Raw genomic sequence first — 16,194 nt, forward strand, 5'->3', positions numbered from 1 at the left:
AACTATGCAAGTAATCTTTTCACTGATTCACCGCAATTCTTCTAAATTTAGGTGACAGGCCTAGTTTCCCTAATGTAGCTTCTTTCCCCTACCAATAGGAGAGGCTTTACTTGTAAGAAGATAACACATTCTAGATGATTGACCCTGGCTTCCAGGTTCTTAGTAGTCTATGGGCAGAAAAAGTCTTAACCATGTGGAATTTAGATCTTTCAGACTTGGTGAGAAGCTAAAACTATATCCAAGTAATTCAAATGAAATTCTGTGAGAAGATGAGTAATTACACAATTTAGCTATATGAAGGCAAAGTAAACTTCTTGGTACATTTTCAGTGTCTTACAAGTCCCCCAAATTGAATTGAACTATGAGTTCTGATGTTACAGGAGCATCTTTAGTATATGACATAGTTCCAGCAAATTGGGATGAATTTAGGTTAAATGAAGGAAGAGTCCTGCAAATATAGAGATGAGTAGGATCACTGGGCTACTATGTGGTTCTGTTCCCTTTTTCATCAGCCCTCCTGAGGATGTATTTCTGTATAGTAGATTAAATAATCTCCTACTTACACAGAGGGATTAGTTCAGTAGGTGTTGAATTAAGGTTGCCCAGGAAGGGCAAATCAAGTCCAAATTCCCTTGACTACTGTTGACTTCTCTGTGTAAGACAGACTATCAGCTTTAGAAGACTGAAAGAAAACTGGAATGGAATATTCAAGCAGTTAGAAACTAAATTCTCAGCTTTCAGGGACCATGCAATGAATGTTAGGGGTCAAATGTTAGATGAAAAATTAGAGATCTTTCCCGATGGGAACAGAAAATGATTTGTCAGTCCCCATCCAGAAACTCACTTTTTGGGAGTTGGCAATACAGCAAATCTTTTCCATCGATGAACTGGGGTGATCAAAGAGAAACCTAAGGCATCTGGAACACTATTCTCAGTCTATCTTAGGTGTAAGTAGATCCCACCTTCTTAGTGGAGCCTCGCTTGAAGGTTTCAGTCATAAGCTATGAGTCTCCTCAGATAAATAACCTCACAAAAATGGGCTGATCAACTGATGAAACTTGAGCAGGAGGTTAGGATAACTGTTCTGGGAAACTTCTATTGGTTCATTTAGGAACTCTGGGAATTGAGGAGGTATCAAGAGGCCACCACCCTGCTAGGTAGGTAGAAGAAATAATACCATCTTCTGGAAGGAGCTTGGGGAAAGCTCCTAAAACATGAGGGTGATAAGAGAGCAAATGATAGCCATGTCAAGGTGGTATAACAAAATATACAAGGAAATTAAGAAACCAGGTACCCCTCCCTGTGGTATCCTCTCTTGTCCTTGCCCCAGTTAGGCCATTTGGGGAGGCTGCAGAGAACAGACTATGTATAGAAGGAAGACCATAGGTTCAGTGTCTGTGCAAATCTTTTCACCAATTTATAGGCATGTTATTCTGGGTAAGGCAAATGAAATTATTTAGTTACTTGCTACTATATAGTAAATACCACACAGTATCTGGTCCCCAAGGGAGCAAATGGAGGGGAAGGAAGTTGGATCACTTCACTATACCAGCTTCCTATACAACCCTGTATCATTTGAAAGGATGGCACCTGGTAGCTTACAGTAGATCAGGAGCTGAAATGTTAAGCCTATTTCCACAGCTGTTCCTGACCAGGGCATGGGGCAATCAACTTTTCCAATGCTATTTCTCTACTTCTATGGTTGAGGCTGGTCAAGAGTGATTTGCTTTCACCTGGAAAGGAGTCCAATATAATTCCACCATTGTTCCCCAAGGGTTCCTCCACTCTCACTCAAACTACTACATTAAGATAGGCAAAGACATAAATAGGTCTGAAAGGGTATCAGTGAATACTACTACATTGATAAAACATTGTTAATAGGCCAGATGAAGCCTACTGTGACAGGAAACCCATGAAGAAGGACAAGGGTGAGGATGAGAATCAACCATAAGATAACCTAGGGTCCAGATCACTCAGTCAAAATTTGGGGAATATAGTAGGTACAGAAAAAACAGAGGATTCAAGGTAAACTGGAATAAGCTACAAATAATTGCTTTTATATGAAGCCAGAGACCTCTTGGACTTTTCAAATTTTGGAGACCCTGTATTTCCTACCCGAGTATCTTGATGGCCCCCATTTATAGTCATCTTTAATCTGCTTCTTTCAAATGTAGCACAGAAGAGGCCACAGCCCTGGAAATGTATAAGACGATATCTCACAGTCTTGGTCCTTATAGCTCTGTAAGACTCCTGCTTGTGGAAGTCTTTCTGACCAAAATGAGCAAAACCTTTAGCAGATACCAAGAGGTATCCAGAGTAGCTGACTAGTGGGCTTCTGGAGCACCAAGTTTTCTAGTACAGCTGTCACTATCTAACTTTTGTAAGTCAACTGCTTGCTTCTTTCTAGGCCCAAACTGTGATACAAGATAGTCTCTCTTAATAGGCCTCACAGCACAAAAGGTTTCTATTGCTAAATGGAAGTGGTGTGATAGAAATTATAGTTGCTTGAGTCCCTCTGGTATGAATGACTTTCATAAATAGGTAATGACTATACCAGAGAATAGTATAGTTTCCACTTCAGATCCTGGTGCTTCCTCCAGTGGTCTAATGTGCCCTGTTCCTAAAAAAAGATCTGAGTAAAGTAATTTTGCCTGACTGATCAATGGCTCTATCTGCAACAAGAGGTATGTATATATTGTCTTCTGCAGACACTATTCTGGCAACAGAGGATAGCCCAGATAATGAGGATCCTTTCAGTCCATTCAGTACACAAAAAGATCTTTAGATATATTGATTCCTGAGTGGTGACCATAAGCCTGACCAAATTGTCTGGAACCTCAATTGCACAAACACTCTCTCCTTTGCAACTGGGACCAGGGAAAGAACTGTGTGATGACTCCTACTGTATACAGTTATTTGTGGGGCATGTCAACATCCATCAAAGACATCATATGCTAAATTCCCATCAACGTGGAATTGCTATAAGAAAAGTAGAAGTTAGAGAATGGGTCTAATGCCAAATTGAACAATGGGATGGTGATGTCATGCTGTGCTAGTCACAAGTTCATATGATCTCCTTAAATAAAAACTAGGCAGTTATCACTGCCTATTTGGATAAGTTGGAGCACAACCCAAGTGATATTCAACTTGTCTCCATAAGCAAAATGGTGCTCTCCTATCTCAGGGGCATGAGGCTTGCTTCTGACAATCAACAGTTGATCCATTATGTATCTAATTGCTAAGGATAGGTGTCCAACCTCCCAGAAACAATATTTGTGACACATCGATGACATTCTAGGAAGGGGTGATTTCAATTATAGTGGTTTTGGGGATCCAGTCTCCAGAAGACTTACCTGTTAAGAATGGATTGCTTTTGGACTTAGTTTCAGCTAACGTTCCCTGGCCCTTCCTTTCCCAGTGCAGAGATGTCTTGGTCTCAGTAACTTAGCTCCTCTGAGGATAACAAATCCTCCTGAGAAGCAGGTTATGTTCCTCTTAATTGGCAGGCTTCCTTTCCTCTGGGATGTTTTGGGCAACTCCTTCCCAGAAAGGGTCTGGGAGACAAAGGGGTAGAATTGTTGGAGGATCCTTGCTTTCTACTAGCACAGGGGAATTGATAATGGTGGGTTCATAATTACCTGGTAAAAGGGGATCCCTGAGTTGACTTGGTGGCACCCATAATATGAACTAGATTTTAAAACTTGAGACTTTTTCTCCTATCCAAAACATGAAGAGGCATTATGTAAAAAAAGACAAAAAAATATGGTGGTCTAGGTGATTAACTCCTACTTCTCTGATGTAACTTCCTTTTCCCACCACCCCTGTCCTGGTCTAGGAAAAAAGCTGTCCTGGTACTTGATTGGCCCTGGCTTCCATGTTGCAGATTCATGGTCAATTAATGACAGTTAAAAGTTCAAGTCATGTGAAATCTAGGCCTATCAGCTTGATAGGTGCCTATAAACCATAACCTGATGACCTACTGATCATATGTGATTCCATGAGGAGGCAAGGGAGGCCAGGTCTATCAAAGCTGAAGATAAGTGTCAATGTATCCTTGTTGCATATCCTTGCTGTGTTAGGGCAAAGTATACCTCCTTCTGTTAAATGTTTAATGATTTATGAGTGACTCTTGTGTCATAAAATTTGAATCTAAACTAGGAGTGTTGGAATTAAAATTGCATTCTCCAACAGTCTTTGAAAGATGCTGTGGCCAAAAAATTCACTCCTCTCCAGCCAATTTGAGGATGAACATCTTTCAAATTTATTTAAAATGTACCTTAGAAAAGAAACTAACTTCACTCAAAGCTTTTCTAGGGTGGTAGGACCTGCCAAAGATTATTCCATTGGCATTGTCTTTAACAATCCAAGATTATCTCTATATTATGGCCAAGTGAGTTTACCAAAAGATTAATAATAAATTAATTTTTAAAATGACAACAAAGTTCAGCGATCAAATGTTCTTTGTTACTTTATATTATGTATGTTTATACATATTTATGTTTACCTGAGGTTTAAACTTTTATCAAAAAACACATAATTAAGTTAAACAATAATATTTTTGAAAACTCCCCTCCTACCAGATCTAGTAATTCCATATTTTAAAGTAGTTACCTTTGACGGTGAGATTGAAACAACCAAGTCTGTCACCAGATAATGAATCGGCACCACACTGCAATACTACAGCACTAGGCTGATACATCTCCATCACTTTTGATATTATCTACATGGAAACAAAGGGTATCAAAGGTTAATCCCTTTCAACATATAATAAAAAAATGAGATTTGGTATATATAATACTTACTGGCTTAAATATCTGCCCATAGGACTCATCATCTATACCATCTCTCATTGGAAAGTTGACAGCATAGTACTTGCCTTTTCCTGCACCAATGTCCTAAAAATATATAATTAAGACTTAAGAGAATTTTTCATAACCAACTACTATAAAACTTGTCAATCAAACTAATATGTTAAGTTCTATATTTATATGAAAGAAAAAGTGACAAATATAAAATCTTACAGAACTATTAACAAATACCAGCATACATTTGACCTGAAATAGCAGGCACCCAAATACTTGGCAACTAATTATGACAATAGACAAAAGACATCAAGAGGATATCTGCCATTTATTACAATTCTTGCTCTAGGAAACAAGTCATAATGGCACTATGAGCATCTCTGCGACTTAGTGGACAGAAGAAATCACAGGTGGCTGGCTATTAGGCCATTTTGCACCAGGCAGCCATCCATCCCCAAATCAAGTTACACTCTCTCCCTACTAGTGACCTAGCCATCCATGCTATTTTCCAGTATTCCCTACCTACAATCGTTTGTATAGCAACACATGGAAGAAGCTGGTTGTTTTCAGTGTTGGTTTAAAATTTGAAAAACTTGGCAGCAATTCAAGTGAGAAGTGTAAGTCTACACAAGGCAGTGTTGGTCTTTTACAACACAGAGAGGGGCCAGGTTGTGAGTATAGACAAATAAAATTCCAATATATCTGTTTTTGAAGCAACTTTTGAAGTCTGTTATTTAATAATGACTATCATTAACACAGAGTTGCAAAAGACCTTACACTTGTCATCTCATTTAATACAAGAACCATAGAAGATAGTGATAGAATTACTCCCATTTTATAGTTGAGGAAAATAAGGTGGAGAGAGGTTAAGTGATTTGCCTGAGGAAGGAAATGAACTCAAATCTTCCTGAATCCAGGTTCTACACTCCATTTCCTGTACCAGAGAGTAGCTTCTATGAATTTAAAGTAATTTTTTTCCTTTACTGTTAACAAATTAGGCAATGACATTCATTACACACCATCTTGTAAGGTCTAAGAGAAAAGAAGGTGAAAGATATTGGTAAGTTAGAAGTGACAAAGTAGAGAGTAACACAAGGAGTTGAGGATGACATCTTGGTTGCTACATTGGTGAGTGGAAGGACAATGGTACTTTCAACAGTATTCGGGAAGTTAGAAAGAATAAATGAAGGGGTTATGGAGAAAGATGAGATCATTAGTAGATATGTTGAATTTAAGTTTTCCAGTAATGGAGATAACCCTTAGGCAGTGAGATGTGAGAATGGAGGTCAAGGTTAGGTAAAAAGAGTTGATGACATCGCCAAGCAAAATAAAATAGAGGGGAAAAAATATAGAGAACCCAGGACAGAGTCTTAAGGGACTCAAGTTTAGTGGAAGTAACCTGGATAAAGATCCAGCAAAAAAGTCTGAGAATGAGTAGTTGGACAAAAAGTAAGAGAACTAGGAAAGAATAGAGAAGCAAGTCACTGAGGAATTGGCAGCCTTTTTACTTTTCTTTTTTTTTTTTTGGTGAAGCAGTTTGGGATAAGGCAGTGACTTGGTCAAGGTCACATAGCTATTAAGTGTCAAGTCAAGTTTGATATAAGATTTGAACTCAGGTCCTCCGGACTTCGAGACCAGTACTCTATCCATTGCACCACCCTTCTACTCTGGAATTGGCAGCCTTGCCACTGCCCTCTCCAATATGCAAATATAGATAAAAGTACATATACCTCTTAATGAAAATGACTGATATAATGACTGAATCCCTTTTGGAAACCACAAAGCCTGTTAATGACTTGAAATTGGTAAAAAAGGCTTTTCCTCTCCCAAATAAAATGTTTCATAGAATAAAAACTTAAAGGACAAGAAATAATCAAAAAAAGGGGGGTTATCAGTCAAAGATGGCAAAGAGATCAAAGAAAATCAAGATTAAAAAAGGGCCCCTGGATTTGTCAATTAAGAGATCATTGGTAACTTTAGAGAGAGCAGTTTTGTTGAAGAATAGAGCTGGAAGTCAGACTGAAGAGAATTAAGAAGAAAGGAAGTGAAGGTATAGATTACAATCGAGCTTCCAAAGGAGTTAAGAGAGGAAATTTAGAAGTAAAGTTAGACAGATCCAGTTTTATTTTAGGATAAAATTTAGGTATATTTGTTTGCAATAAAGAAAAAATGAGTACAAGGAGAGATTAAAGAGTGGTGAGAAGAGTGAGGAAGATAAACAGGGCATAACTGTTGGGAGAATATGGGATGAGATCTACTTTTCCAAGTAAAGAAATTTGTCTTGTCTAAGAGAAGGGCTACCTCTTCATATGAGATAAGTATGAAAGAAAAGATGAGGGGAAAAAAAAAGCATCTGAGTAATATGAGATGAGGAAAGAGAGTTCTTAACAAATAGCCTCAGTAATATAAATTTGTGGAACCAGTAAGTATGGCTTCATGATTTTTTTCATCTTCCTTCAAAGGTACATTAATAGGAAGGAAAGTAAAGAGGGAAGGAAGTTGTAACAGTAAGCCGGAATTTCAGAGTTCAATAACTAGGAAGTGTAGAACACTTTTAGGTGATGGCAATATCAAAGGTAGGACCATCTCTGAGTATAGCTGACGTAGGGTGAAGTATATTAGGCTGAACAATTGGAAAGTTATAATGTTTTGAGGGAATATCAATATGTATGATGAAAGGCAGGAGTTGGTAGGAGAGTAAGATTCTAGAAGTAGAGTGTTATGAAGAAAATAGTTATTGGAATATTAAGTAAAATACAAGATATTCAGCTACTTTTTATAACAAAATAAGGTGAGCTTTATAGCTTATCTAAATCTTTAATATCTCTAATAGCTTAACAATTCAGGAATAATATCATTCATGAAATTTGGATTTTTTTCAGACCTTCCCAGAAATAATGGTCCTCATTTCAGACATAATTCAGTTTTCTTGAGAATTTTAAAATATGTATTATTTTCATGAAATAATAAATGCACTAAGACTATGTAAAAAACATTCTCTGTATAATTCATAAATGCATATTAACAGGGTATGAAGAAAAAAATCATCCTTGCTGATCATGGCATTCTTTTTATCATTGAACTCCAATGGCTTCCCATTACTTCTAAAAACAAATATAAAATTATTTATTTGGCTTTTAAAGTCCTTTGCAGTCTGGTCCTTCCTACTTTTCCAATCTTCTTAAACCTTAATACCCTCCACATTACCCCATGAGATACAATCATACCATACTCCTTTGTTGATCAAGATACTCCATCTCTAACTCCCAACACTGCATTTTCAATAGTTCTCACCTATTCCTGGAGTTCTTTCCCCTCTTCATCTATACCTCCTGGCTTATCTGACTTCTTTAGGTCACAGCTAAAATCTTACTTTCTATAAGAAGCCCCATTGCTAGAGTCTTCCCTCTCTTAATCAACCTTCAATTTATTATTCATCTATCCTATAAATGCAAAATTTTATGTGTTGTTTCCACCATTAGATTATGAGCTCTTTGAAAACAAAGGTTGATTTATCCTTTCTTTATTATTTCCCAGACTTAGCAAAATGGCTGGCACATAGTAGGCACTAATAAGGCCTGTTGATAATATTTATTTCTATGCAGGTTAAAAATATCTACTAGGATAAGCATAATAAAAATAATGATGATGATGATGATGATGATGATGATCTTTGTCTTTCATTTTCTAAGAAGACTATGACATCAGGGAGGTGATGCCATGACAAGAAAATGAACTGAATCTGACTGAGGGGATAATGGGCTACGTCACCAGCCTCATTTTGTTCTCCAGAGTCATCTGGGTTCAGTGACCAGATATGAACAAGATGACTGCAGATGGCCCTGGATGCGAGGCAATCTTAGTTAAATGAATTGCCCAAGGTCACACAGTCAGGTTTGAACCCCTGTTCTCCTGACTCCAAGGCCAGGAAGGCAATCAATGAATAAAATTCTTTCTTTCAAAGTGTTCCTAAGATCAAGTTTTCCTTTTCTTTCAACTGCCCTTGGTTTAAACAAACACATCAAGATTTGTCCTCTTGCAAAGTAGTCAACTTTCATGTAGTACAATGGTACTTTATTTTGGGAAGGGAAAATCAATTGAACTTAGTGACTGACTGGACATGTTGGTTACAACACATAAGAGAAAGAGTGAGGAGTTTAGGATGAAATTTAAGTTGTGAGTCTGAGTAACTGGAAAGCTTGTTCCCTGGATGCTAACAAGGAAAGGTTGGGGGAGAGGAAAGGGGAGAAAAGAACAGTTATTATATGCTCCACTTAAAAAAAAAATTCTATTTCTTCTTTGGTTTTCTGATTATGTTCTGAGAAAAGATGGCCTTTCAGATAATCTCCAAATATATTAGGAAAGGAAAAAGAAAGTAGAAAGATTTAGGACAACAAGGAGGCACAATACCAATAAATGCAAACATAGCCAAGTCAATTTTATATCAGACTAAATATTTTAAAATTATCAGCACAATTGGTATAGAATTCTATATACAATGTGAAAAATGTCAAGCAAGTTAAAAAACTTTCAAACTAGATAGCAAGAAATTCTATTAATTTCATTGCTTACTATAAAATATTTTAATTATAATAAACACCAAATTTCTCATGAATTAAATATAGAATGAAAACTAAGTCGTCTTTCAAAAGAAGATAAGGTTTCAATACTCTCAGTAATTCAGCATTAATGATTTCTCGATTAAAGAATTGGTGCCATCTTGTGGACAGAAGAAGTAAAAATCATACTTAGAAATATTTAGAATTGAAGCCTTAACAATGATTTGTTTTATATGTAACTACCATTTAGGAAGAAACACTGTACAGTGATCATTCTATCTCCCAAATATTTAAATATTTCAAAGTCATGAAAAATATTAGTTCAAAGTCATAAAAAAGGAAACAACATATTAGATATAAAATTTATTAAATTCAACAAATATTATTAAGCACTTATTCTGTGAAAAGGCATTGGAGATAATAAATAGAAAAACTATAAGACAGCACCTGCCTTCATGATACTTCCATTAAAGGGCAATTACTGTCTATTAAAAATATCTATTTCTCTTATAGTTCATGATTCGTGGTTTAGTTATAGCAGGTAGGAAAAAACAGTAAAATATTAATTGGTAATAATCTAAGAATCAAAAGAGGAAAAAGTAATTTCAACCTAGTTCCTAGAAAATTCCTTTAGAATATCATAAACTTAACACAATTTTTTTTAATCGTGCAATTCCAGTGAATAATGAAAAAAAGCAATTTAAAGTTTCATGACCAAATAAAAAATCAGTGTTGAGAGTTTAATAGAAAAACCATGACTGTTTAGCTTTTAAAATTACATAATTTTTGGTTGACTACTTAAAAAAATTCCAACTTCTTAAATTCTATTTTTGTGGCCAGAGCTTCCATTGCAAATTTCTATTTTAAAGAAAGTTGGAAGAATATTATGACTTCATTTAAAAAAGATACTATAGTGATATTTAAATGCTACCTTTTATTAACATCTAAAGAAAAAAAGCATGCTGATATGCGATTCTGTTAAAATTGCTGCAATAGGGGCGGCTAGGTGGTGTAGTGGATAAAGCACCAGCCTTGGAGTCAGGAGTACCTGGGTTCAAGTCTGGGCTCAGATACTTAATAATAATCACCTAGCTGTGTGGCCTTGGGCAAGCCACTTAACCCCATTTGCCTTGCAAAAAACAAAAAAAAACCAAAAAACTAAAATTGCTGCAACAATGACATTTTGATTTATCACTAAATCTATTTTGGTAAGCAAATTTAGGAAAACTAATTAGAACTTGAATAAAACAAATGTTATGGTGACAAAAATTCAGATATATTTTGCAGACAAAACTGAATTTTAGGAAAAATTTAGTGTATAGTTAAAAGAACTCAGTATTTTTCAGTTCATCAAAAATGAGATTTAGGTTACCATCAAACTTCTGATAAGATATAAGCTCTATGAAGAACTTTACACTCATTTTGTCTTCTTATTCAAGAGAAAGATAGTCTGCAGGTCCTTCAAGTCTGAAACCTCCCTAAGACTATAAATTGCAGAACTGCATAGAGAAAGCTTTTTATAAGAAAGAAATCATAGATGCAGACTCATTACCTCACAATCTACCCCTCTCACACCCCTCCAAAAAAGAGAGAAAATAACCTTAGTACTCTGCTACAAAAGAATGTTTCTGAAGAAATAATTTCATTCTTTATAAATTAGTGAAAAGGAAAAGACACAAATTTGTTTGAGTTATAAGACATGTTACCCCTGAACATTACACTATATTCTATTTAAAGTTACCTAGTACCATAAAAGCATTGCTTGGTAGGTAGCACTAATTAGGTCAAAGGATTCAGGATCCAAAATAATGAAGTAAGTTCCAATGTCTTCATTTTGCACAAAAGCAGAAACTGGAATGCTGAATGTTTAAGTACTCCCTAACCAATGAGCTGATGTAACCAGAGTCACCCAGATTATAAGTAGTAGGAGCTGGAATTTGAATCCAATTCTCTTGATTCCAAATCAAGTGTTCTTTCCACTATGCTAAATCACCTTTCAATATTAAAAATGGAAGACATAGCTACTAGACAGCCAAAATACATACTATAAATGTTTATGTTTTATAGTACATAATAACCATTAAGGAATGGTTATCTATAAATAAGACAGATACTTGATAGTATCATTCTACTAATCACAATATAATAATAATCAGTCTTTGTAGACACTTGACAATATCAGAGAGGTGCATAGGAAAGCAACAAATCAGTTCAGTGTTCTCAATGTGCAGAAACTGAACTAAAATCTTATTAAAAACAAAAACACCTTTTTCCTTTTACAATTAACTTGCTTCCCTTTGTGGTTAATAGAGTTATGAATGACAATATATTTCTGAAATATTTCAACACAAAAAATTATTAAAATTTAAATTAGATACCAAGGTAGGGCTGCATTGGGAATTGGCTGATGGATTTTATAATCAACAGATAAAGTAAAAACCCCCCAAACCCTATATTCACTCCATCCAGAGAGAAACAAGAAAATTTAAGAATTAAGTGAAATTAAATTAAATTAAACCAACGATGGGGGCTGCTAGGTGGCGCTGTGGAGAGCAATGACCTTGTCAGGATGACCCGAGTTCAAATGCGGTCTTAGACACTTAATAATTGCCTAGCTGTGTGACCTTGGGCAGGTTATTTAGCCCCATTACCCTAAATAAATTAAATTAAAAAAAAAAAGAAAAACAATGATGAAAATTGCAGTTTGTTACAATCATTTTAAATCAACTAACAATACTTTACAGCTACATCAGTTATGCAATGGTTCATGAGACAAGTACCTTTTATGACTGTGGATACTTAGTAAGATTTTGATGAGGAAAATAAAATTCAAGTTTAGGCTCCAGAAAGTTTTACATATACTGTGTTTAATGCACAGAAATTAAGAAGGCACATTTCTTAATCATTTCACATATGAATTCTACAATTCCCCATGAGATAAAACATATTAAAATGTTTAGGAGTCTTACCCTCAAGTCTCCTGTGCCAGGAAAGTATTCACCATACTTGTGGAATGATACAGTCATTACACGGTCTGTTGTATAAAAAGCTTCCTCAACACCATCACCATGATGGATATCAATATCAATGTACAGGACTCTCTGATGGTATCTACAAAAAGATTCGTAAGAAATAAGTATTTTCAGGAAAAGAAATTCAGAGAATAAAACATATTAGTTAAGAAAGAAAGAATTTGCCAAATTCACAAAACTACCAAAACTACATGGCACAATGGGGCTGCAAGGTGGTGCAGTGGATAGAGTCCCAGCCCTGGAGTCAGGAGGACCTGAGTTCAAATACAGCCTCAGACACTTAATAATTACCTAGCTGTAGAAACTTTAGGAACATTAAAGAACTATAAAAACTTAAGGAAGGAGAGAAAGGAACAGACTTTGACCAAGATACAGAATTATCAACAAATTTTAAGGGGTTTTCTCCTTGCTTTATAGGCCATCATCAGGATCTGATTTGTTTTCCTTTTCAGTGTTGCCATTCTCTTTATGGTTTAAGAGAATCAAGAGGGTAGTACTCAAGATCTCTTTACCACTTTTTTTTTTTTGCAAGGCAGATGGGGTTAAATGGCTTGCCCAAGGCCATATAGCTAGGCAATTATTAAGTGTCTGAGGCCAGATTTGAAGGCAGGTACTCCTGACTCCAGGGCTGGGGCTCTATTCACTGCCCCACCTAGCCACCCCTCCTTACCACTTCTTAAAGTCACTTAACCACACTGCCTTGTAAAAAACAAACCAAAAAAAACAACAAAAAACCACCAACTACCTGGCAGACAATCTATGATCACTTGAATTATAAAAAAATTAGCATCCAATTCAATTCATATTTCTATTGTTGAGAATCATAATTTCCTCTCTCTATATACTCTGGGTGCTATTTCTTTAATCTCTGTGTGAAATTCAGGCAAAGAGAACTAGTACATACTTCTATTTTCTGTTTTAATATAACATAATACCTGCTAATGCTTCCAACAATTACAGTAAATTTAAGAAGTGGTAAGGAGATCTTCCCTAGCCTCTTGATTCTCTTAAGGATGAAGTCAAACTGTAAAGAGAATGGCAACACTGAAAAGGAAAAAAAAAATCAGATCCTGATTATGGCCTTTTATAAAGCAAGGAGAAAACCCCTCAAAATTTGTTGATAATTCCATAACTTCATCAAAGTCTATTCCTTTTTCTCTTTTCTTAAGTTTTCAAAGAGTCCTTTAATGTTCCTAAAATTTCTTATAGGACATTAATTTTGGGTTTTTACATTAATATTTTATTCTCTTCCAAAAACTTTCAAGAATAGCCCCTCTTAATGTTGGATTAAATGATTACAAGTCAAGAATAAAGTAGAATAAAGTATTTTAAAATTATCTTTTGCTAATGGGGAGGTATTTTCTGGTATATCTGGTGATGCCACTATAGTTACCATATCAAAAAAGTAACTATTAATTTTTTAATTAACTTACTTGAGCAATTCCAGGATGGCAAGGACAATATCATTAACATAACAGAAACCTGATGCCTCAGATTTCTTTGCATGATGAAGACCTCCAGCCCAGTTAACAGCCATGTCAGTCTGTTGTCTGTTTAATTTTACTGCCCCAGCTGTGAAAGAGACATTTAAAAAGAGAAAATGTTGTTAGTTCTAATAATGATTAAAATAAGAAACAATTCAGCATAATTTTTCATTACTCAAAAGATAGGGAATTTTTAGGTCTTGATTTTCAAGTCAAGAAATATTTAAATGTCACTCAGGTGTTTTTAAACATGGGAAGATTAAAATTTTAAACTCATTTAATGTAGGATTTAATCAGGATAACTTACCAACAGAGCCACCAGTTGAAAGCTGGCAGAACTCAAAAAGCCCATCAAACACAGGACAATCTTCTCCAACGTTAACTGTGAAAAAAGTACCATCTAATTTAACTTAATTTATTAATGCAAAAAAATTAAACACAAATTCTTATATGTATAAAGTTAGTCACTGCCATGAAGGAACTTAGGAGTTAGTATAAAGTGGATACACAAATGCATATTAAAAAAAGTGTATATAAGTATATAAAAAAAGATTCCAAAGAAGGCAGATTATTTTTGTCTTGAAAGAGCCATATTTCAATAGCCAGAATAGGGAAGTTTTCATATTTACAAAGCAGTACAGTTTGAGACAGAGTAGTGTGAGATAATAGAAAGGTATTTAAGACTGTGGAGGCCCTTGAACATCCAGCTAAGAAGTCAAGGTTTCATTTAGGAAGCAATGAAGAGATTTATGAGAAGTAAAATTATGCAGTAAGATCTGTACACATGAAAGTATTTTATGTGATAGAATAAAGGTAACCAGAAAAGGAAGGGAACAGATATTTTAATAGACTAAATGAGAAGCAATGATATTCTACTATATAGAACTAGACAAAAATATCAAAATTTTTTCAAGAGAAATACTGAAAAAATAAGAATGATGGAAGGTTGGATTATTAGATCTCACTCAAGCCACATTTTAATAGTAACATAAAAATGATACGGTAATGGTTACACCATAAACATAGTGGAAGACAACAGTTAAATACTCCTAAACAAATAAACACAATAACCCAGTATTTAAAAAAATCCAAGAAAACTAATTATTAAGGAATGGATACCTCATTCAACATGAAATGCTAAGAAAAACCCAGAAAGCAGTCTGATCAAACATAAATTGAGATCAACATCTTATAATACAATAAATTCCAAATGGATAAACGATCTAAATAAAAAATCAAACCATTTAAAAAATAATTGGAAAGAGTGAGAAGATAGGGGAAAAATTCTAGACACAACCATAGAAGGAATAACATGACAAAATAGACAATCAAGATGATGCAAAATTACAAAGCTAATGTACAAATGAAATCTGTTTAACTAGAATAAGAAATGTGATAGATTAGGAAAAAATTCTTTTGCATTAAATAACTGATAAATATCTGACATCCAAAAATATATAGGGAACTGATAAAGGTTAAGAGGCATTCTCCATTAAACAAGTGGTCAAAGAAAAAGAATAGGTTTCAAAAGAAGAAAAATAAGCTATCTACAACCACCTGAAAAAATGTTCAAAAATCACTTATAATCAAAGAAATGAAAATTAAAACAAAGTTAAGACAGAAATCCTTCAAATTAGCAAAAATGCTAAAAGATGGGAAAATACTGTAGAAAAAGCTACAGTAACACTAATTCCCTGTAGTTTGGAGCACACAAGTTAGTAACAGTGTAATAAAAACACCTAAATTATTTATATGAAGTTGACCCAGCAAGTCAAATTCTAGAAAACTAAGCATTTCCCCTCCAAGTAGGTTATTCCCAGCAAGAGACCCATATGTATAAAAATGGTTATAAGGGATCAAGCATTTATTAACTGCTATCTCATTCAACCCTCACAACCATCCTGGTGAGGCAATTATTATTATTATTATTATTATTATTATTATTATTATTATTCCCATTTTTTTGGTTTTTACTATTGAAGGGTAAGGATAATCTTGGTATCAAGATTACCCTAATTTAAAAAAAAGATTGCTCTAATTTATTAGTTTTCAAAAGTCCAAATACATATATACATACATATATATATATATATATGTATGTATGTATATATATGTATATATGCTTTTTTCCCCATTAAAAGTTGGTAATAACAAGGTCTCTAAAACCAATAACACAATTTTGAAATCCTGGCAATTTCTACTAGTTATATTACTTTTACAGTCCTAAGTCAATCCTTTGTTAATTAGAACAAAAACTATATAGAATAATTAAGCAACCCTAAATGTCATTTTAATAATTTTCAAGAACTACAGACTA

At 34.6% G+C, this 16,194-nt stretch overlaps 1 protein-coding gene across 1 annotated transcript in view; it reads right to left on the reverse strand.

Moving 5' to 3' along the window:
- The window catches only part of HDAC2 (histone deacetylase 2), a 55,688-nt gene that overhangs the window by 15,832 nt on the left and 23,662 nt on the right, over positions 1–16,194 (reverse strand). The window contains exons 4-8 of the mRNA XM_074187400.1: positions 14,185–14,259; positions 13,827–13,965; positions 12,331–12,472; positions 4,803–4,895; positions 4,612–4,720 (exon numbers count right to left, since the gene is read on the reverse strand). Of these exons, the coding sequence (XP_074043501.1) occupies positions 4,612–4,720; positions 4,803–4,895; positions 12,331–12,472; positions 13,827–13,965; positions 14,185–14,259 (558 nt within the window). The remainder of the gene's footprint in view (positions 1–4,611; positions 4,721–4,802; positions 4,896–12,330; positions 12,473–13,826; positions 13,966–14,184; positions 14,260–16,194) is intronic.

This window comes from Macrotis lagotis, chromosome 5, assembly GCF_037893015.1.
Source record: "Macrotis lagotis isolate mMagLag1 chromosome 5, bilby.v1.9.chrom.fasta, whole genome shotgun sequence".
Taxonomy (NCBI): domain Eukaryota; kingdom Metazoa; phylum Chordata; class Mammalia; order Peramelemorphia; family Peramelidae; genus Macrotis; species Macrotis lagotis.